General features: G+C 40.7%; 1 protein-coding gene across 4 annotated transcripts in view; it reads left to right on the top strand.

Annotated features, from left to right (window-relative positions):
• Window positions 1–23,728, top strand: part of LOC108628792 (beta-1,4-N-acetylgalactosaminyltransferase bre-4) — a 30,207-nt gene that overhangs the window by 1,082 nt on the left and 5,397 nt on the right. The window contains exons 1-4 of one of the 4 annotated variants that reach the window (XM_018030972.2): window positions 7,953–8,218; window positions 11,633–11,680; window positions 20,636–21,030; window positions 23,137–23,399. In XM_018030972.2, coding sequence (XP_017886461.1) covers window positions 20,876–21,030; window positions 23,137–23,399 — 418 coding nt within the window. In that variant the 5' untranslated portion in view covers window positions 7,953–8,218; window positions 11,633–11,680; window positions 20,636–20,875. Of the gene's footprint in view, window positions 1–7,952; window positions 8,219–11,632; window positions 11,681–20,635; window positions 21,031–23,136; window positions 23,400–23,728 lie in introns of those variants that run through there. The other 3 variants (XM_018030964.2, XM_026816274.1, XM_026816276.1) reach the window with 3 other exon arrangements.

Below are 23,728 nucleotides of genomic sequence, written 5' to 3'. Positions count from 1 at the left end.
GTCAAACAGAAGTCGACTCATTCTTTGCAAGTTACTAATTTGTGACTGCATAATGCGATTAATACTTTCCAAAAAATTCGCATGTCTTATCGGGCACGGGGGTTATTATCGAGTGTCGAGTGATTGCGACACTTTAGGCGAGAAGTTAAGACGGCCTGACGAGTGGAATCGTTCGCTAAACAAATAACAGCTTCTTTTATTCTTTATCGGAGATTCGCGTTTTGAATGCGATCATTGTTTGAACGTCGCCTATTGTCTTCACTCGCCTATAGAGAATTGGACATCGTTTAACCGGACATCATTTCGACGCGGAATGTTGCTCGTCGCCGAACCGCGTCGTCAGTTGAAATTGGGATTCAATTAAACGAACGAGACAAAGAGAATAAGCTAAATGCAAAATATATCTGACGTATAATTACACTGGATTCGAGAAGAGAATTGCGAGACTTTTATTAGAGAATCTACCTCGCGGAACGCGTAAAGATTTTTAAATTCGGAGCGGAATCCGCTCTCGGTGACTTACCGCGTTAAAACAATGGGGATCGCCGCGCGCGATGACCTAAATAGGCGATAGTCCGCTTTTAAATCTGCCGAGATGGAATGCACGCATCAATAAGCGTTAGAGCCTGCTGCATCTGATGATACGGCTGGCTATTTTCATGACCGCTCCACAGAATTTTCACCCGATTCGATGAAATATTGGAACAGTAGAAACATTACGCGGTATTCGAAACAATGACGATCAGAACACAAATTTATTCTTAAGGAATAACAATGACAATCTTTGTCCTTCTGATTACGCAAGTGAAACAGTGTAAATCTACATTGATATGCACGAGCATATGATAAATAGAGCAAAAACGTCTAAGCGTGTCTTGCATTAACGCTTTTGCAATTCGAGACTTTTAGCGTTAAGTGATCGTGTTCGTTTCTACGGCACGTTCCACTTCGATGAATTTATCTTCGGTTCGCGTTTACTAATCGTCGAAAAAATATTTACACAGAGAGCAAGAAGTTATGCATGTTGCGCTTTGCCCCGAAGCCAGAAGTAGTGGCCAGAACGGCCTTGCATGACATCGAGTTGTTCCCTTTCAAAGCAGAAAAGAAAACCACGCAAAGGACACTTACGTCTCGGCGATTCGAGCAACGTGCTAATTGTGCAACGCGGCATGAAACTCAAACACGAATTCGTAATATGCTCTCTGGGCTCGTATGTGAGAGAATTCCTATATCCGGTCGCGTATTACAACCAATTAAAAATAATTTCTATGAACGTGACTCGTAAGGCGATGACTCACAGATTCTTCGAACACCTGAATATTTATTTGTGCACATTGCTTTTTAATGTAGAGCGCGCGATCTCGTAATACGTTCTCGTAATACGAATGATTTCCTTATATAAAAAATTATGTTATGGATAGGAAGCCCTAACAGAAGTCCGGAGAATAAATGACGCAGGGTTTAGTTTAAAAAAAAAATAACCCAATTTATTGCAAAAAAACCCTGAATCCTTAAGATAAATCAAAAAACAAATACATGTGTGGAGGAATTTCCGAATTTTGCGAAGCGCACGTGACTCATGCTACTTCGCATTCAATCCCGAATTTCTAACAAATTGCATTGCAGGTAAACAGGAGTCCGTGATTGTTTCTCCGAATCTCATAAAGAATTTTTAATGAACAGGATATTTAATTACTTACAATTAGTGATAGCCGAAGTGAAAGTCCGGGTTAGATGTTCGTTCGCTCGTGGAATTTTATGAGATCCAAAGTTGGTTTGCGAGCCGAGTCGAGTGCACGGATAGACGTTTTACCTGGCTACCCACAGTATTCGTCCGAATGTAATTAGAAGTTTATTGCGTCCGCTGGGTAGAAGAGTTCCCCCTCGAGAGCGGTATCGTCGTTATACTTTCCTGTCCACTTCCACGTTTTTTAGTACTTCCCTTTACGTCCACTTGTATCGATAATATGTATCTTTGATCTTGACGAAAACCAATCTTCCCCGACTCAATTTACCTGGCCAATCTTTTAACGTAATATCGCCGGTCTTGGTCAAAGTGCACTTGCAAGTACATTAAACGCAAATTACTGTTTTAATCCCAGTTTACGGTCGGTAATTTATTAATGGGAAAACAGGATAACGACGTTATTATCCAATGCGAATGACGCGAGAGCTCATAATTACACGGATCGTCCTCGGCATAGAATGTTAATAGAAATTAATCAACTTATGACGTCTCCGCTTAGAACTCGTATAAAATGGCTGATTCTTTTTTTTAAAAACGATCCAGCTGAGAGAACGTAACAATATATAGTCGCGAAGTCGTGCGATAATTGTGCTAACATAAACCCTATCGCGTTCCTCTTTTACCCAGCTTATTCGCGATGCCGCATTTTCATAACTTTGCGAAACTGTTTCTGCCTCGGTGGCATGCTACACGCCGCGCCGCCGCCGGTTCGAACTATAAAACGTGTTTTCCTTATTTCCTCGGACCCTTATCACGCACCTTATCTACGGATTATAGTAAGAAATGAAATTACTTTGTTACACGTTCCGCATAAAGATACTCCCGACCTATCCACTGAATTTCCACGCTTGTATTAAACGAAATTACAAATTGGCAACGAAAACATTTAATTAATTCATAGCAGAAGCTTCTTTTTATCAAATGTACATATAACGTTTCAGCATGTCGGTGAATAATATTGAAGGTTCGGAGATGGAATTGTAAAAAATTAAACTAAGCAAGTACCATTGACGATCTGTATTAGCCGGGAATTGTGAGATCAAGCAAACGGAGCGGGGAGGAGGAAGAACACGCTAACGTAATCGCAAACAAGAAAGAGAGCAGGGCAGCTCCGATGAGTTATGAAACTCGTGGCTCGTTTATTATTATCGCAACGCCGCGCCGCGCCGGCTCGGCGGGGTTAATCACGCTCCGTCTAACGATTTCCTTGTTAAACTCTCCGCGCTGCTGACGATGCCCAGATTCGTGCCATTTCGTGGAACCTCCGCGAGCAAAAGTCGTCTTTGCTTCTCTGTATTTTCGTACAATCAAACCCTGAAATGCGGCGAATGCGAATGTACTTTCCGTAACAACTCTATTTAGGGTGACGTATGGAAATATGTTTTTAAGAGGATTGTACATAAATTTGCAGTAAGCAAATCTGTCATTTATCTCTCTTCGGATAGGAAAACATAAATTGTAGAACGTGACACAGAGGAAGCCGTGTTATATTTTCCAAATAACGTGTCAAACGAGCACGAAATTGAAACGTCTGCTTTCGTAAAATGTGTCAAATCGACGAGAGGGATGAATTCGGGGTTAAATTCGGGCGTCGACCTTCGGAAAGTCTGCGGAAGGTAACTCCACGGTGTTCGATCCTCTTGGCTCCGTGCAAAAACTGATAAGAAAAATATATGTTCCCACTCGACTTGGTTTCCTCTTTCGCTCCCTTAAGCCACGGGAGAACGCTGACGAGGTACCTTGGAGGCTGGCCAATTTACACCTCGCTCTTCTTTCAGATAGTCAGATAATTTCGGTATTGAAATAATCTCTTCATTCATGGTGGACGTTCTTCGAGGTGTACGAACAATTTCCCCCATATTTCTAATCTGCAATTCATTAAGAAAGCTTGCAAACGAAGAAACGATATCTTCCTTGAGCCTGTTCACAATTTCAAAGGCATACGTTTCGCGATGTACATTACAGATGAATTATCCACAGTTGATGTGAGAGATGAAACTTCGAGTATTTACATTTGTTCAATGATCGAACCCAATCAATTAATTTTTTTAATATTAATAATTAATTTAATATTTACATTTGTTCAATGATAGAATCCAATCAATTTATTCTTGAATTTCAATTCATTAATGAAAATCAATCAAATCAAGTAGTGAGATCGGGATTACATTAATAATGTTTCTCACGATTTATTTATTTCCTCCAGCTGTGGGCGGCTATTATTTTTGGCTTTTTGGTGTTTATAATTAATTGAGATAAATCCAATTCTCTGCACATTTTTAGGGAATGTTTATTTGATTGAGACTCATAATTTCAATACCTATATTTTCCAAAATCTTTCCATGTGTTCAGCTTTTTACATATTTTGCCACTTTTCTGGCATAGATATGTACATATACATACTTAATTCATTGGATACTGGCCCAACGTATGCATAAATAATTTTCCTTCGCCGCATCCCATTGAGATAAGAGGCACGCGTAAGCTGTCTACGGTTATATTGGGCCAAAAATGCGATCAAAAGTTGTAACCGATGTTACTTAAATCGCTGGTCACTTTGGATGTTCAATGAAATGCGGATGAAAATGATTTTTACATCTATCTTCCGGGACAGTGGAAGTTCAGAACTCTCCTAGTCTAAGCGTTTCGTCTGTTATCGAATAGAATAGTAAGTTAATTAGTGTTCATTGATTTTCATTAGAAAGTTAGTAGGGCGGGAAGACTCGCAATTAATCGCGTGCCAATCCTCGCTTATCAGTGAATAATCTGAAAGTATGTAGTTGCGCGTTGCTCAGAGGATGATAATGCTTTTACGGATAATGAAATTACTTCGGTTACGGTATGCTCGATGGATCTGGCTAACCGTTAAACATTACCTAACGAAGACGCGATTTGGCAAGCGGTCAAACAATCACGGGATTGCACAGCGTATCGCAAACGCGTATAACATAGGAATAGTGCTGGTCAGGATAGCTCCGGGTAGCTCCTCCGAGCTATAGTAGTTGAACTTATAACGGTTCGTTACGCGTATGCAAAATAGGTAATCGCGTTCCGGAGGAATATTGTTTCGACGATTATGAACGCAACAGGAACGCCGGTACTTACTGCAAACGCGAACCCGAAGCTAATAAGCTTTGGAAGCAACGATTCAGCTCGGACTATAGTATGAATCCAGCTACTCCTATGCACGTTCACGGTTCACCTCGCTACGTAATTAACAGACTGCGGATTTTATGCATTTATAGGAAAATAGTACGTACAGAAAGTATAAAAAATTCATTCAATTTCTACGGACGAGATATAAAAGAAATTTCTATTTAAATTTCATTTTTTATATTAAGTCTACAACTGGTTTATTTTGCATAAAGATCGCCAGTTTAGTAACTATCTCTTTTAGTCAATCTTTTGTAATTTCGTGGATTATAAATAATTTTACTTACCGAGAATCGTCTGCTTGCGTAACATTCTTTCCACAGAACGAACGCTTTTATCGCGACATTATTCACGATACGAATAAGTGATCGAGTAACAGTCGATACTTTTATTTATGACGAATCGTTACGCGGCGCAGACTTGAAATTGCTTTTTCGTGGACCCCAATTTATACCCGTCAAGCTTCCCTTGCGGCTAACATTGACATTTATCTTATTGTTTCTATTTTATCTATCATATCCGAGCATAATTTATATTGCATAGGAACGGCGGTAGACTTGATTATCGAAAAATCCTTTTAACGCTTATCCTTTTATATTAATATTAATCTCAAAGTTTACACGTGCGCACGCTACGGAAAATTGTAATATAAATTCCCGTTAATCTCTTAGTAATATTCAAGAGGGAACAAAGACTGTTCCCAGGGGATGCGCTAAGAATCGCGTAATTAACGCGAGGCACACCTTTTTCTCCAACAAACTTCTAAATTGTGAGATGCATAAATTCTATTCGTGCACGCGTGAAGAGGAAACGACCTTTCCCAGACTTTTGTTCCATCGTTATCGAGTCGAATCTGATTTTCGAAAAACGACCGCGTTTATTGCTTCGTCGGTTCGCACGCACTTCTGTTCTCACGTATGTACAATGAATAGGAATTAATACAATTAATGTGCAAATTAAGTGACTAACAAGCAAACGTATTCCTTATTCGGACAAAGAATTCCTGGCCAGCTTCGACTACAGAATTTGTAGCTCTATTAGTCGTCAGTTACAAATAAGTGTTATATGCAATTTTCCTGTAAGTCCAACGATTTAGGAGTTATTGGCAAATACGAAATTTTTTGCCAAAAGTGTGCTGTTTCGACAATGGGAACGATCATATTTTGTCAGCATCAATAAAATGCCGATTAATTGTATTTAACTCGTTAAATATTAAAGTTAGAAGAAAATGCGTAGAATCTTTCTATAATAATGAACACAATTTTCATATATCGTGTAACTTGGCTTAGGAATTAAAAGGTCGGAACCTTAGATACACTATTTGGGTACGGGTCTCCTCTATCTTCTTGAGACGCGGTCGCGCGTTGTACATTATGCATGACTAGGGTGCATAGTAGGAAAAGGAAAAGCTGGAAGAGGTCGTTGCCGGTGGCGTGAACGCATCGCAGGGCACAATCTCTCCCTCGGTCGACCCTTTCGGAAGACAATTGAATCTGACATCCGCCGCTTTGAATCGAGCGGTAGCCAGGTGTATACTTTCGTTGAACGTCGTCAGTATTTTCACCGAGCAACTTCTCTAATGGTTTGCTAGATACACAGCTAACGTAATTGGTTAACGTCCTGCGTCCTCTCCTCGTAATTTTGAAACGAACTTAAGCGGTTTCGTAGAATATTCCGTTACCAGGAACACCCGGAAAACGGCAGGATGTTTAACGAGCAAACTGTATTACTCTATATGCGAAAATTCGGGGTAAAACGTACTCTGCGGGACGAAGAGCGTGTCACGGGGGATGAATTCGAATACGTAATGCAGTAAAATCTGAATTAAAAGATGCTTGCGTGTCCAAACCGATAGTAGCTGTTTTATTTAACCGGATGCCCGGAATCGATCTCGATCAAAGAGTCGCTTTTGGGACACGAGCTTCTACCTTCGTACGATTCGCTTTCTCATTTAAATATCGTCGCAGGAAGCGCAATGAAATTCACCAGACCGAAGATATCGCGTATCTGTGTTCGATTTCATTTCTGCTACTAAAAAATATCGTTGTCTCACGTCGCACACGTAATTTACTCATTTCGTAGTTTATTCCACATGAAATATTTCATAGCTCCGTAAGACCTTTGCGAATGTCATTCGTGATCGATCCACGAATAATTAAGTTTGAGACAATTATTATAGTCTTGACAGTGTATTTATTACACTGTTATCTCCCTCGACTTCTTGCGCAGTTTATTTTTACCGTTTAATTAGTGAGGAAAAAAAGACATCGACTTGCAAATAGCGTGACAAGCAAAAAGTCGCGCTTATCGCGATTCTTAGTCAAGGTCTCATTCGAAGAATGTTCCACTTTTATTAGTACAATTTACTCGGTCAAATATTTGGTGATTACTACCTACTTTAAGATTGTCGCTGATAGTCAACCATCGCTCCAACGAGAAATTAACTCTTTGCATATATGGGATCAAGTTCAACGATGATCAATTGACATCTCTAGTATCGTTGGCTGTTCGCCACGCTGAGACGGTGCGTCAATTATTATTTGCTTTCAGCGTTACAATTTACATACACGAGTTTTGCAAGTATATCGACGATTAAGCGTACATCTACTTGTATCATATTGTATCATTGCACAGAATCCTTTTAAGAGTCTTAAAATTATTCTAAATCATGAAGTAAATAAAGTCGTATTCATATAATGAGTCCCGCAATGAATCATCAGCCGTTCCGATAAAATCGTACTTCAAATAACAGAATAGAAGGAATTTCTGCGTGATAATCAAATGTTGACACGCGACTGTGATATAATGTGAGCACGTGATACTAGTGGATGCTCACGTTGAGATAACTCACCGAGGTATGTGAAAAGTTCCGTTATCTATAGATATGGAGATTTTCTTCTCGTTTTCGTTGATTTATTCGAAAAAGCGCATTGATTCGCGGACGAGTGCGAGCGCGAAGAGATCACGTTTTCCAACCAATCGCGCTCACCGTCATTGACTCGGGTTTGCGCTTTGGGTCGACGCCGACCTCGCGTCGTCGCCGGCACCGTCTCTCGCGGCCGGTCACCTCGCCAGTCTTCGCCGAGACGTCGCGTAGCGCGTTCGCTCGTTCGCGTTTCAACGGAACCAGACGCAAGGCACGATAGACAGAAATTGAATGAGAAGTAATTCGGGGAAGAAAGAACGGGAAGAAGAACGGACGGTGAACGGGTTTAATTAGAGTGGAGGACCGCGGCGGGACACGGTGAACGTCGGGTGAATGCTGACGAGGTTTCAGGAGGGAAGGACCCGCACGCGAGAACCGGTTGCGTTGAGAAGGTCAGTTACTGTATCGGTGTCAAGAAATGCTCGTTCAGCTGCTCCGGTAGCACCTTTCAGTCCTTTCATTCGTCGCCCTTCGTAAAATGTCTAAGCGATCGGCTCGGTCCACCTGCAACGAGTCTTTACGAGTTTCTCAGCATCGTTTGTTCCTCACACGTCAGTCGCTATCAATCACAATGTCGATAATCTATTTGATGAGATCTCTCAGAGTTTTTACTCGCTCAAAAAATTCTGATAAGGGTAATCGTTTACAATTTTAACATCGAGTGTCATCGATAATAATCACAAACATGATCGTCGAGAGTGTCAGAACTAGTAGGTGACATTACCTTCATCACTATTTATTTTAAATACTTAATTTTCCGACTGGGAGAATGGAACTAACAAAATTGTAATCACCGAGAAAGTCCGTTTCACGGTGTGAATTGTGAATGCTACCTACGTGGTCGGATTGGAGGAAGTCTAGGAAAAGGAAATCTATTATGAAGGCGCGTTCGGTTTTTCGACGGGCGGAGATCTCTGTATCGGAACGCGAAAGGTCAAGGTTTCACGCGAGCTTCGGAAGGAGAGAGGAACCTACTACTATCTGCTGCTCGCAGTGGTATAGCGTAGTTAGTAGCACGTGGGCGACCGCGGAAGAACGACGGTCGCGTTGTCGTTCACGGAAAGAGCAGAGCGTGTTACATAGCGCGGAGGGAAAGTGGGAAAGGCAAGTGTTATGTAACGTACGAATACAATTCAAGGGGAACTGGCACTGAATGAGACGAGCCTACCTACTTTTTCTCCCTTTCCTTTACATATTTCGATTCCAGCGGCAAACGAACCGAGTCGTTTCTACTTCGATGAACGCTTTCGTACTTACGCGAAGCCGATGAGCAGCTAGTTGAAAACATCTCGGTATTCATCGATTTCATGGTCCGAGCAAAATTAGCTTTTGTCAGATTCCGGCAAAATTTCCATTCAGAGCTACGTAGAGTTTTAATTAAATCGATCACTTGATAAACTAATTTGTTTAATGCTGTACGTAAGTTGTCTCCAAGTGTAAACATAATTATCGATCAGTCTGTTTGCTAAAAGTTTCTAGCACGACATTCAGAGAATTGTATCAAATTACATATAAAGTGAAATATTCTAGACGAACCTTGTGTTGCATAATTATTATATAATGTTATTCGTCTAATAGACTTACGTTCGACTAATCGTGGAGATCTCAAGGCTCAAAGCCTCTTAAAACGCGCAGTAATAATTTTGCGATTAATCAGAATGATTAACTGTCTTCAGTTAATATGCGCCGCAGATCCGCGATTAATTAAACATACAATTGGGGATGCAATGTCTAACATCATATTATGCAAACAGTTATCTAATCTATAAGCTGAAAAAAAGAAATAAATAAAATTGTCGTCACAAACAGAATTCTTCAGTATTCTCACTGGTACATGTACGATATTAATGCAAATCGAATGCAAAATTATTAATAGAACGAATTGCCCCGAGACTGATATTAATTAGTAAAATAATTGTCAACGAACGGGCGTTGAAGCGCGGGGCGCGAAGCTATCAGAATAACTTGACGAATGGTAACATTGCCATTGACCCGTCTGTGCATTAACTCCCGAGTGGTAGTAAATTACAACGCCCCCCAGAAATGACACCGTATCACGGCACACACGAGTGCTCCCGGGTGATACCTCAAATAATATTCAGACCATTTCTATTTATGTCATAATTTAACCGACGCGTACTCGGGTCTTAAAATTACGGTAGATAAAAGAGACCTTAAACTCGGCGACGTTACATTACTATCAGAGAGTATAAATTAGATAGAAGATCTTATTCGTTAAAATTGAACAGCGAGATTTGTCAACGAGAATTTATTGGCAGTACATCGTAAGTGTAACGAGTGTCGTCACGAGTAGTTGTAGTACGTGAATATCAGCGAAATAGTTGTTGATAAAAAGAATTATGTCTACACGCTTTCCAAACACTAGTCGAGCAAGTACTCATTTCGTTTTTCTGATACCTTATCAATTGGTCGCACCATCTGTTTTACTCTGTATTCATCGTATGAAACTTTTAATCACACGAATGAGTTATTATACCTCGTAGTTTAATTATAGCACGTAAATTCGTAGATAAACTTAATGGCGTATAAATGATTTTTATGGTAAACGTAGTTCAATCTTCTAAATTTATTCAGGTGTTCCAGCAGACACCTACGTACGTAGAATATGTTCATTGTCGATAATGAACCGTGCGCTATTCGTTGATAAGTAATTAAGTACTCTTATCGCACCATTTCTTTTATTACATCTGTGTACATAAAGTCTTGTCGCGGCTCGGTGGCTGAACGATTAAATGGAACAAAAGTGAAGAGACCCGTGGTCTCGATAGTATTAATTGTTGGATCAGATAGGCGCGATAAATGTCAGCTTAACGACCGTCGAATCTCGTTTCATATGTTCCTAGTTGATTGGATATGTTATTTTGCTGTATCACCTTCGCCGCATTAACGTCGTCGTAAAACGTGACCGATGACCTCCTTGTCAATTTACAATTCGATGTACGGCGGACGGAAAAGTTTTTGCAATTTCCGATAATCTATTGCATGTTGCATGAGAGTCTGAAAAATAGTGAAACAAGCGTCACGATTCGATTTAAGTTACGAATAAGTAGAGATGTTCGTGAGCCATCGTGCATGTATGTACATGGTTGAAATAATTCCACGTGAACGTAAAAACATTCGAATGATTCTGCGTAGTAGGAAAATCTTGTTTTGGAAATTGCGAAATTTAATAGTGAAACGACGTGTATCTAAAAAGGTTTTATTCGTACGTTTCTCAAAGTGAAATCAATACAGATTAATGAGCGTAGCAACTTTTTCTGTACTCGGATATTTCAGATGGAATCTTAGACGGTGTAACTATGTTCTTCACTGTTATATAGACATAGTGTATCGTATACTCGTTTAGTTAAAAGGTCGATCGATTTTTGACTTGGACCTAGTCCAGAATCAGGCTACCGTGAAATCTCTTTCAGTGTCACACGTAGGATGTTCTCCTCCACATTTTCTAAAACGAGTTCCGTTCCCTCGAAGACTTCCCATTCTGATGCATTTCCAATACTAGATAACAATTGTAATTGACCAACACGTGATTCATTTTTTAAAGCGTCATCGTTGCATTTAACGAGTTAAAAATTCTTCACAACAGAAGCTTATCAGCGAATATATTAAAATGTTCATTTCAAGCCTTCATTATCTTACAAATGAGCAAGTCGAAAATAGCTATTAACTATTTTTCACAATTCTAGTTATTTTCGAAAAGTAGATTCAATTTAACTGAAAGATTATATTTGATAAAGGAATTAATTAATAAGACAGACTGTAATGAAATTACTTTTCTATTTCAGCTGAAGACATGCCAGTCGAGTTGCCGGGGACGTCGTCCAGTTTAAATTGTAAGTCGAAGAAAAGTAATTTTTATCTTATTAAAGTATACGTAATGTAGAAAGTTTAATGAAGTCAGCGACGTCTCTTCGCGATCTTCTCTTGAATCACGTCTTATTTTCGGTGATGCGGTGGCCGTTTTCATAAATTCTAATTTTATTTCCATGTGACTATTACATGTAATCTACGATGTAGACTTCATTGCGAACGAGGTAGTTTTATCAGTACGACGTGTATTTGCATTGTTGACACGATGGCCGTGACTGTACTCGCAGGATACGCGCAATTTACGATAATGTCACTGTCTCGTAGCGTCCTGCCGCAATACAAATTTTCTTGAACGCTCGTAGTTGCGTTACGCTTCGGAAACATGAGAATCTCGCGGTTCACATGATTTGCCTTCCGCTACCAATTTACTTTTAACATGTGCTTATACGAGTCGAGAACGAATGCCGGACAATCGTTCCCAAGAGTATTGCTAATTTATAATTTAGAAAATTAAGTAATTGACTGTATTAGGTGTCTTTCTCAAGCAATATTAAATCTACTTTTATGATTCATATATAAAAGATCGGCTGAGCTAAAAGGAAGTTCATTGAAGTTTTCCCATCATAATTTTCTGTCGCCTAGAGGTTCGCGCGCACGTGCACATCGATATAACAGACACCGTACAGTAGTGGGTACTTAAGGTACGGTTCATAAATAATTTATATCACGAGCCGGGCCGTCACGCGATCCCGATCGTGTCATCCGCTTTTTATCGTCTGTTATACCATCGACGGTGTCCCTTAAACGAAATTCCTTCAACTCCGCCAGCGAAGTGGCAACAGTCGTAGTTTTCATACGTTTAGAAACGGAGAATACAAGATTTTCTATAGAAGAACAGATGTGGAGAGGCAATTTATTCGAGGAATATGATCTCGTGGCTCGCGAATGCTTGTAACTGTAAATAGTAGTTTTTTTTATTCGAAACGCAAGTACATCCAAGTTGATTAACTTTTTACGGATGTTCGTTCATAGAAAAGCAACTGTTCGTTGTGAGTACCGGTGATACGTTGACCATTATGACAGATTGCTTTCTTCGAGCGAACATTCTCCACCGTTACATTGCCTCCGAGTATAGGAAGTACATTATGAGAACTAGCGACCAGCGAATTACTGCGTCACCGCGAAAGTGTGGTTGCCTCGGCCGAGGTCGTTGCATGAACGAAACAACGTATACGTGTACGTGTATATGTATTTAACGATAAGTGCGCGGATTTGACGTTTGGCTTGGTGCCCATTGATCAGCCGGAAATGATAGCCCGCAATGTTAGGGACCAGATCGTCGAGGATCTTATGTGTTTTCCTTTAGGCCTCTCATGGGAACAGGTGCTTAAAATATCCTTCCATATTTGCACATTTATAAGAGTAACATCGTTTATTTTGGTAACTGATCTATGATCTTTTCACAGTTCTCAGATATTCTTTATTAACCCCGTAATTCGTTCCCTAATCTCGTGAAATATGAAAGATTTCTCTCTTTTATTTTTAATTAAAATAGTAATCCTAAAAAATATGCGTGTGTTTATCTACTTTACAAAGTGTAAATATTTTTTCACGAGATTCTATTTCTGTGAGGAAGTGAGCGAATAGAAAAGCCCTTGACGTAGTTTGTAGTTTCGCGTAGTTCGTCCCTGAGGAACAAATTGCACATCCGACCTATATGTAGTCATCATCGTGCTACGTTTCCCTACGCAAGTTAATCTAATCTGCGGTAACTTTGTTTCCTCGAGGAACTCGGTCGACCCTTCTGTCCCGCGAGTTGATTCGATGCTAAATGTTGACTTGTTCGAGTCGTTCGATGAGTCAACGCCAAACCGTCTTATTTCCGGTCGTTTATTTATCAGGAAAGATAAACGCGTGATTTCAATTAACAGCAAATAAGACGCTTTCATAAGGGTTAAGTATTTCAGGCATTTACTTGCAAGTAAGACGAACGTTGCCTAGCGAAATTGCCCTATATTTATTTCAGTTCGTTCCATCCAGGCTCGGTTTTCACTCGGATCAGTTCATATTTATTTCACGATTTTAATCCTTCGACCACGCATCGATTTTCCCCGTTTCTGTTTAATTTTTAAGGCCCGTACCATCGACCGGTGCATACCTTGTGATCGGCTAAAGGTCGGCTTGGTTAATTAATTTCGACTTAATCGAACACGCTTTCTACAAATCTTGCTCGTCGAACGAGTCGCTTCTCGCTGCTTAAAGTAGATATCTAATAATTCACACGCCGAATTATAGATACGATAGAACGTGTATTTATAGTGTACCAGAAACTGGGCGTAGCCGATAAGTAGTCTGATATTTCGGAGCATGCATACACGCCCATTTGACAAAGTATAAAAAAAATAATAAACGTCGCGAAATAAGAGCTCGTTTATCTTCATTTTCATCCTTTTCATATGTTTTTTAAATTAAGTGTAGGTGCGTTGTCAGTGTTCGAAGTGTGACTCGATCGGTTGTCCTCGTATCCGAGGTTCGACTATAGGATACTCGGAAGAGGTTTCCATGTCGGTTACCTAATCGCGGTCGATTTATTAATAGTACTTTCGGGATGAGATCACGACATTCGCGAAGGTATTCTAGATTTTCCCGTTCCGTGTTCGCGCAAGGACAAATCGATTTTCACACGTGGAAACAGGAAAACGGGGAATACATGTTCCTTTGAATATGCGCGCTTAACGCGACATTCATTTTTCGAGTTGTACGAAGTGAAGAGTGGGAGATATGTAATAAATACTGGAGTAGCTGGAAAATGTAGACGGGGCACGCGAAACGCGGAGAGATGGAGATCCTGAGTGGAGAGCGCGTCTGTGTAATTTATCATAGGAAGCGAAATTCGCAAATGCGTTTGTTTATTAAGTCTGCAGTTGGAAACAGAAATTACATCGGTAATCTTATATTGCTTCGGTCCTATAAAATTCTCTGGTGAAGTGGCCAAACTTTTTATTCTCAGCGACGAAGCTGTATAATTTTTTTTATTAAAAATTTACGTAGCAAAGTTACATACTCCCGTCTGATTATAAAATATGTTCCTGCCAAATTTAATTTGGACATGAAACAAGGGTACGGACGAGCGTGAATATTTTAGTAAATGTGAACCGGCGAACTCATCTGCATACCGAATCGAGTTTGACAATTTCAAGGTACGATGAAAGAGTACCTATCATTGAGCAAGCCGAATTTTCTTATGTGCATAGCACCTTGGAATGGCGGAGTCGGCGTTATCTGATCACAGCCGGAACGCGTGAATACCGTTAGCGAAATACTGCTTCCATACTGTGCCAACTAATAGTTATAGCGAAACGTTCGGATGGATGCGAACCTATAGCTGGAACGAGTTCCTCGAATGTTTCTGCATCGGCAACCGCGAAGTCAGAGGTAGCAGATAGCGAGTTGCCAATGTCTTAACCGGTAGTCGAGGAAACTTTCCAACAATTCACCCCCTTGAGTGTCGTCGCGCTCGATGTTCCTCAATTACGCGTTCGGTTCAATTTTTGGCAGCTGATTACCTGCGTCCGGAATGTTTCAAACAACCATGAGAATCTTTTATTTAACGAGAAATGAGACGACGCTTTTATACATATCGGTAACCATAAGGAGAGTTACGTGAAACGGAATTTGAAAACTGAAACAATTTCGTGAATGCAATATTAATTTGATGCATTCGCGGTGTCTCATTCTTTAGCTTTGAGAAACTTGTGGACGGTGGGGTAGTGTACGGGCTGTATAGAGCGTTCCGAATGCGGTCGAGATCTCTTTTAAATTCATGAGAACGAGAAGAATGTAGTTCAAGAACTTTCCGAAAAGAGGTTTTAAAAGGAGCGCGTTACGAGACTTTCTTTCGAAGCGAGATCGTCCTCCTCCTCATTCTTCTCCTTCTCGGCTCTTCTCACAGAAGTTTTCATCTCGCCCCGGGAACTATATGTATAAATCGTTTATACGCGTTAAACACTCGCCTTTGAAAGATTGATCGGATCCCTCTCGCCGAGAATCGCTCAAACGAAGTTAACGTTTTGCTGCTCGTTCGGTTAAGATAAAAATTCAATTTTCAATCAAGATCAAGAGAGATCGAAACGAGGGTTATTTTGCACGAATAATTTCTTGTAATTTCCTGTAATCTCGAACGCTAATATATATAATAATAAATAGGTCAAACGCTACTTGTTAGAAGGCATTCTATTTGATGGTTCTCAAGAATCGTAACAATAGCGGCGAGAAACACAATGGCCGTGGAGTAGAAAATAGTGAAAATCGAGTTCAATGTTCAGAACGTCGTTTATTAAATCATAAATAATATAATAGAATACAGTTTCGCCAGTTTTCAAGTTCACGCAACAGTTGCAAGAACGAAGCACATTATTCGCTGTTAGCGATGAATAGTAAATCAGGGAAGAAACGAGCTCTTCCGAGGAGCTTTTAAAATATTCAAGCTCGCCCGAATCAAACAACTTTATTCTATACGAAATGCGAGACCTCGAACGATCGCGGGTGAAGCACGTATAAAGCTCGTATTCGTACATCAGGGACCAAAGTCGGAATCTTTAAGCCTCTTAAGGGGGTTCGCCCACTTTCATTTTACCCAGTGGAGCTCGTTAGTATATGTTTACGGTTACGGGATTAAACGAGGCTCGGGTGTCTCCGTTCGCTGCCGTTGGATGAACATAAATTGCGGTCGACTTCTCACATGGCCCCCCGTACCTACGCCGCGTACCTACCTTCCATCATCAACCGAGCATTCCGTAATGTTTCCCACCGCTGTTAATTTTTTCTCACCCCTTTGACTCTCCTATCCGCGCGCCTCATAATTTCCTCAATTATACCATTGCTTCTGGTTTGTATCCCTCGTTTCGCTACCGCTCGCAAATCGTTTGTCCTTTCTTTTTGCATACCCTTTGGCAGTAATTTCCTTTGCGAGACAATTTCATTATTAACGGCCCGAATGGAATTTGTCGCTGCTCGTTGTTTGCATTAACATCTGTTATAATTTTCGGGTTAATTATAAGAAGAAAATGCGTTGCGGCGAAGAACTTGGCCAGCGTGGAACGTAGTAATCGAGATCTAATTTTGCGGTTCTTTGACCGTTCCGATTAACTGAGGCTGGCTAGGCGGGTACAATTAAACTGGTAATGTGCAACGCGAAGAGCGCGGAAACACGGTGACTTTGATAGGAGGGAGCGCGGATTTGTAAACAGGATTTAAACCCGGTATTTAATTAAATTTCCCTGTAATTACAAAAGCTTTCGCGAGAGACAAACACGCCGCTGTTGCGTAATAAGCATGGCAAAGAGAAATATCGTTACCCTGTTTCGCCTGTTCATAGTACGTTATTATCGTTATCGAGTTTTAACGGAGAAGAAATTAAATTATTAGCTAGTCACTGGTACGTATACGTCGAGAACGGCGCGTAATTCGCTTTAGCTAATTCATTTTTGACAAAGGTTTGTCGGTGACGCGTAAGATCAATAGACCGGTTTCATGAGGGGAGCCATCAGATTTGTCACAGTTTATATTGACTAGTAACTTTATTTACTCAGTTTATATTAACTTTTACATCATCAAACGTCTTTTAATTTTGAATATACAACATTTTCAGACTCCTTGATGTAAGGCCGATAAATAAAATTTCATAGCGTAATCAAGTGTTCTGGTTGAATTTAATGGGCAATCAAGATAAATAATATAATGACTGATTGAACGCAATTATAAAGAAAATTATGGGTAATCATTGGGAAGGAAGGTTTTTTAGATAGCGTTCGTTTACGTTGAAGGAAACCGGAAATGGGAAAAGGAAATGCATTACGGTAAGAGAATAAATCGAAATCGAGGAAGGAAGGAGGAAACGCATAGAAGGAGGATAACAGTAAAGAGAAAGGGGATACAGGGGAATCGATAACCATCGTCATGGCGACCATAGCATCGACTAATCTTTTCTTCTTCCGCTTCTGTTCATGTTCTTGAATCCCTGCGTTCCCGAGTTCTCGTCGAGGGTCTACCGGGCAACGGAAACAGCGAACTCACACGGGAATTTCGTACCGTTGCTCAACCGATAGAAAATCGTTTCGAAACAATTTCATTTCTTTGAACAGTGAAATGGCATCGAAATTTCCCTTTCGTGAATTGTTTAGCTTCAAAGTGGACCTTCACAGCTTCCGCACATTTCGAGATACGATTGTTATTCAATTTTTCTCTCAAACACGACTGCGTTACGTTTAAAAACTTGTAATTGTTATACAATAGTTGATAAGTAACAATCCACTGAAACCTTAATAAGTATCATTATACAAAATATATAAATTGCCTAAGCGTTTTGAAGGTGTAAAAAGAAGCAGTTAAAAATTGATCCTCAAAACACTTGTTGGCTATTCATGTATTTTTAATTCATGTATTTACTAATGTAATATATGCGTACAAAGTTTTGATTAAGATCCGTGAATTACGGCGTTACTCGCGTCGCGGGGAATAGAATAATGAGCACACGGGTATATAGGGTTTTCAAACGATCGTCGGATCTCATGAATAATTCGACGCGACATGACAGGTTTTTCTTGGGTTTCTTGATTATGAGGACGTAGCCGAAGCAGATAGGCACGCGTGAAATCCAGGTGTCTCGCTCAGCGTTGGATAATTTCTTGCGAAACGTGCGAATGCAAATACCTACGTTCGGGATATCGATTGGTCGTCACGTCGGTCTGAAAGTCTGAATGCTCTCTCTATCGACACGCGTACGACGGCTGTTCGTTTGGCTGATCTGGCTGGCAGAGCCAGATGTACCGTGGCCGAGGTAATTTACGGTGGCCGGTCAGTCAGCTGCGAGATGCATTGGTGCAGAAAGCTTGCTGCGAATCCTACAAAGTTTACAAGATGACTGACTTGGATGGGGAATTGGTTGAGAAGCGGCGAGGCTTCTGACTCAACCTAGACCTTCCTCCAATCGATAATACTTAAATCGCTTTCGTATAATAGTTCGTGCCTATTGTTATCACCCACTGTTCGTTCAGATGAACTTCATTGCACTTACGTGAGCGCAACGTTTCTCTATAAACAGTTCATGCAAAATTACGATTGTTCGATCTCTCGAGATTAATCTTCCACAGTGTCATGATTTTTAAGGGTATAATTTGCATTCATATACGCGCGTACAGATGAGATCCTGGCCGCTTTATCGAAAAGAACTATATTTAAATATCGAACCCGGTTAAGAAAATTGCTGGAACCTATTCCGATATCATATAAAAATGTGTTCGACGTTCGCTACGTTCTAACGAGCAGCCTTCTTTGAGAAACGTTAACGACGGTATCCTCTTTCAGTATTCCGTCCACGCGACGCAATCCGCGCACCGACGCGACCAGGAGAAAATCGATAAGTACGCAGGCCACGGAAAAATTATTCGACGTAAAGAATAAAATTTAGGAAATGTATTCCTTCGCTCATGAATTCCTTTTAGATAGAACGTGGCAGCCTTCTCGTCTCTGATCTGTACGTCTCCCCTACAATTTTTGTTTTGTACCGAGTCACCCAGCCCGTTGCCTCTGGATGCCAACGATTCGGTTCCCTCTTTAAAGCTCGGTGAATTCCGGGGAAACTCGTCTCGTTGGAACGCCGTTGCCATTTTACCACACTCGGCGTTTACATGGAAATAAACCGAGACTCGATTTGTAATTTCGAATTATGGTTCGCCGGTGCTCGGTCGCGAGCTTCTCGTTCGTCAGATCGACATTAATTAATAAACAAAAAGTCGTATTAAAGTTTCTTCTATTTAAAATCGAAAGAGCTTTTTGACATGATTTTATTGATTATTATAAACAGGTATTTACATCTCTGAACGATACACGATCAAACAGAAGCGAGTCGACGAGGTTTTAATGAAACTAGACATGAACGTTTCCCTATTTCCCATCGCCGCGACTCTCGAACGTGCATCCATTCCGATAAGATCTGCGTTTTAATTTGATTGGTTTAATTTAATTTGTCCGTCGCGCTACCTGGGAATATATAGATAGGTAGAGAGACCAGAACGAAAGCGGACGAAACGGGTATGAAACAATTAAAAACGATCGCTCGGTGTCCCGAAGGCTTGATGCCGGCGTGTCACGATAACCATCGCGAATGTAGATTTTACAGCAAATTACGCGAGCACTGATGCATCGCGGATCCGTGCGCCGACCATTCGATTTATCCATTTATTTTTCTTTCACCTTCCGATTTTTATCCGCGCACTTTACAAACTGTATTATTATTTTTTGATAATTGTCGAAATCAGATTCGACGGTCCCACAATTATTTCTCTGCGTCACAAAAAAATACTGTGCTGGGTTTATAGACGATTTGTAAAGTTTATTTTCTTATCTGATTCAATTCCAATCAGATTTTTATTAGACCTCTTATGTTTTTTACTGACACGTATGCTTGCTACTCCCACATTACGTGTTACCTTTTATTTAACGATCAAACACTTGGAGACTTACAATTTCATGATTACGACTTACGAAATTAGCGCGACGTTTCGGAAGCGAAACTAAACAGGAATACGCCGGCTTTTGGAACCCGGATACCGTTATCTAATCTACTCGGTAGAGATTCATTATTACGTATATCGTTTCCGTATCTTGCACGCAACAAGCTGTACTACAATGGTTCCAAGATCGGATTCTGGGTTTCCTTCCTCCTCACACCGTTCTCTTCCCACTCTGATTCACGCTCTATTTTCATCCCTCCAGCTTGATATGCCTCTCGTCTTCCAAGTTGATAGCCGTCAAAAAGATGACCACAGTGCGTGTGAATAGACTAAAGAATGATACGACGAGATCAAAAAAGGCAAAAATTAGTTCATTCTTGATCTTCGAATATCTCAATAAAACAATAGACTCTTGCATTGAAGGAACAAATCACTTGACGTGAATTGTTTTCATCTGTCCTTCAGGACATCGAAACTACCTTGAAGAGGTGATGCACCTGGCGAGAGGGAACGGGAACAAGCTGCAGGCAAGTCCTCGTTCTCCGAATCGAACCCGCGAGAACGGCGGCGGATCCTCTCTCGGACACGGGGAGAGGAGGGGTGAGGGAAAAATAGGAGAGGAGCGAGCAGCATAGAGCGGCTCGTCTCTCGTACGGCGCTCTTCAAAACAGCTATAGAACGGAGTTATGGTGTCTCGCGGATGCGATGACTGTGGCCGCAGCCGTGGCACTGTGGCATCGTGCCCACTTCTACAAGGCGATCGCCTGCGTCGTCCTGGCCCTGATCGCCATTCAGTATTTACTTAGCGGCGTGATCGACCGACGGTCCATCGAGACGATCTTCACCATCAACACCACCAGGTATGCGCATCTTCTTACAACGTCGTTCACTCTTTGCACTCGATTTATTTTCAATGAATACGAGAGTACTTCGTCTCCAGTATGACGTATGAGTGTGCAAAGGGTTGAATCAGTTTAATACACGGTACGTACGCTTTGTCCCGGGCAGGAAACGAGTAGTCTCATATCCTTGTATTTCTGTCAGGCTTTATAACGAAATTAACGAGTACTGGCTGATTTTGCACGATAATTTTTCCTGGCCCAGCGTATGTACAACAGAGATTAATTTCGCTCATCAAGTACTCTGCCGTATTTTACTAAAATGAACGAGAAACTGAAATCGCGTTGTACGTGGAAAAATGAATCCCGCGTGGCCGTCGCATTGAACGGGGGAAAAAGATTTAATGAAAAATCGTAACGGGAACTATTCTTTGCGTACGTCAATTTTTCACGATTTACGAGCGACCGCTAGGCGGTTAATTGAAAATTTTGCCGACGGGGCGTGACAACAATTTGTTATTCCCGCGGCTCGTTAACTCGTCGACGCGCGCACTACGGTTATTTGCCTTGTACATACATATATTATGTATGCGCGGCTTCTCCTGTTCACACAGACTTACAATTAGCACTTATCTTACGTCTATTTGATCGACGATTATTTAGTCACGTCGTACGTAATTAAAGTAGGTAACGTGACAAATTAAATCAAAGGATAACGTTTGAAAAATTCCTATTTACATGCTTTATGTAGGAATAAATCAATTAGGATCACTCGATCAAAATAGCTATATCAAAATAATTAATAATCGGGTAACTTTGACAGAGAAAACCTTACGTAATGTGTAATGACACTGACCGTTCAGTCTGCCTGCGCAATAATCGTAATCTCTTGTGATTCAACGGTAATTTAATCCGTATCGCGCAGTTCTAGTGAAACATAGCGTACTTAGTCAGGACGGTAATTGCAAGTCACAGAGCTTATGGTGATTGTTCCACGTAGAAAAGTCGGGTTTAACGCGACACGTGTCGACGCTGCTACGTATACGGTCCGTGGCGTTACAGATGCAGATAGCCGGTCATTTGAATGGCCACAGTACACATATATAGTCGTCCCACGAACCAAGCAGTTCCGCGTCTAATCGCGGTGACATGCGCTGTTACATAGTATTATTTGCGATCCGAGTCTAGCAGCCCACGCCGCCGTGATCACGTCGGAAATTATTGCTGTATTTCTCGTCGATGGCTCCAGCTGATTCGACATCAACCGTTATTGCTTATCGCGTAAACCGTGTCAATCTCACATTACCCCTTATTGTTCTTACCTTTTTTATATTCATTGCTATCGCTGATAAATCTAATCTATCCCCTCGACAGAATCGATAATATATTTGTATGTATATATTGTATAATTATACACAGGCTAATTAAAAGCATTAAAATATGAAGCTATAACAAATCGTGGAATCAAATTAATTTATTTATGAGCCAAAAGATTGTTCAGAATTAAAATTACAATTATTAGGATATGTCGACGTTAATTAAACAAATCCATTATAAGGGATAGATTAATCAAGCTTCACCCAGCACGGCGAGGGAAGCGTTAATTTGATAGTGCAATGCAAAGCCAATTGGGATCCGTACAATGTTCGCTCGATTACGAACCTATTGACCCTTTACGATTCGAATCGTGCTTGATTAGTTCAATCGACTGTATCTTTCGAAGTTATAAATAACCGACAGTTCTCTAACGGCACCGATTTTTAATTCGCCGTTTGAGATAAAGTCCGAACCGTCTTCTGATGACCCGACTCTAGTTAGTATCTTTAATTAGAATTCGCTTTAGTACGACTTTGCGGACAGAAATACACTGGCCGTTGGCTGACCGAGAATAAATTTCGTCGCGTTAACGATTTCAAATATACCTTAAATGGAGTCGTGCAGACTTTCTAAAAATTACTCTTAAATCAAATGTCAGTAGGTACACCAAAAATCATACATCCCCCATCTTAAATATAAGATCGATCAAAGAGTACAAGTGGCAGGCCATTGAATATATTAAAAAAGTTCTAGGATGAATCAATCTTCTTATCCTGCAACTGTAGAACGGGAATCGGTGTTACGTTGCAGGTACGCGGATCGCATGTATAGGCATCATCCGCGGGGGCTGATCATATACGGGCCTGTAACGGTATCGAGCATGCTTAACAACAATGCGACGACGACGACCGTGCTCTGGGGTGGCAAAGGTAATTCCAACTTCTCCAAGCTGGAAACCACGTTTCCCACCCGAAACGCCTCCGTCGTCGCCAGTTCCCAGGAATCTTCGACCGCGAACTCGACTAACAGTACCACCGTGCTGCCCCGGTGCCCTCTCATACCCCCGAATCTCGGTGAGTTTCGACGCATTAGTAACGCTGTCAATGTTCTCGTGCTTCTGATACTTTATTTCTTCCTATCGTTGAAACCGTCTGACATCATCAAATAATACCAAATGTATCATCTTTTAAAGTTCTTATTATCTCGTATCGTATCTTCGTATCATTCATAAATTTTAATCTGTTGTAACTAATCTGATTAAATTCAATAACAAATAAGTACCGTACCAAAATCGTACCACTTGTATTAAATAGCTCGCTTCTGAGAATGTGATAATTAATAATTTGATAATTTTATCAGATTTTTCTATGTGACTTGCGACGCTAAATAATCAATCTTCTTT

The sequence above is a fragment of the Ceratina calcarata genome, unplaced genomic scaffold, assembly GCF_001652005.2.
Source record: "Ceratina calcarata isolate Rehan_Ccalc_2016 unplaced genomic scaffold, ASM165200v1 scaffold127.2, whole genome shotgun sequence".
In the NCBI taxonomy this organism is placed as follows: domain Eukaryota; kingdom Metazoa; phylum Arthropoda; class Insecta; order Hymenoptera; family Apidae; genus Ceratina; species Ceratina calcarata.
The sequence above is the reverse complement of the archived record's forward strand: the minus strand, read 5'-3'. Positions and strand labels throughout refer to the sequence as shown.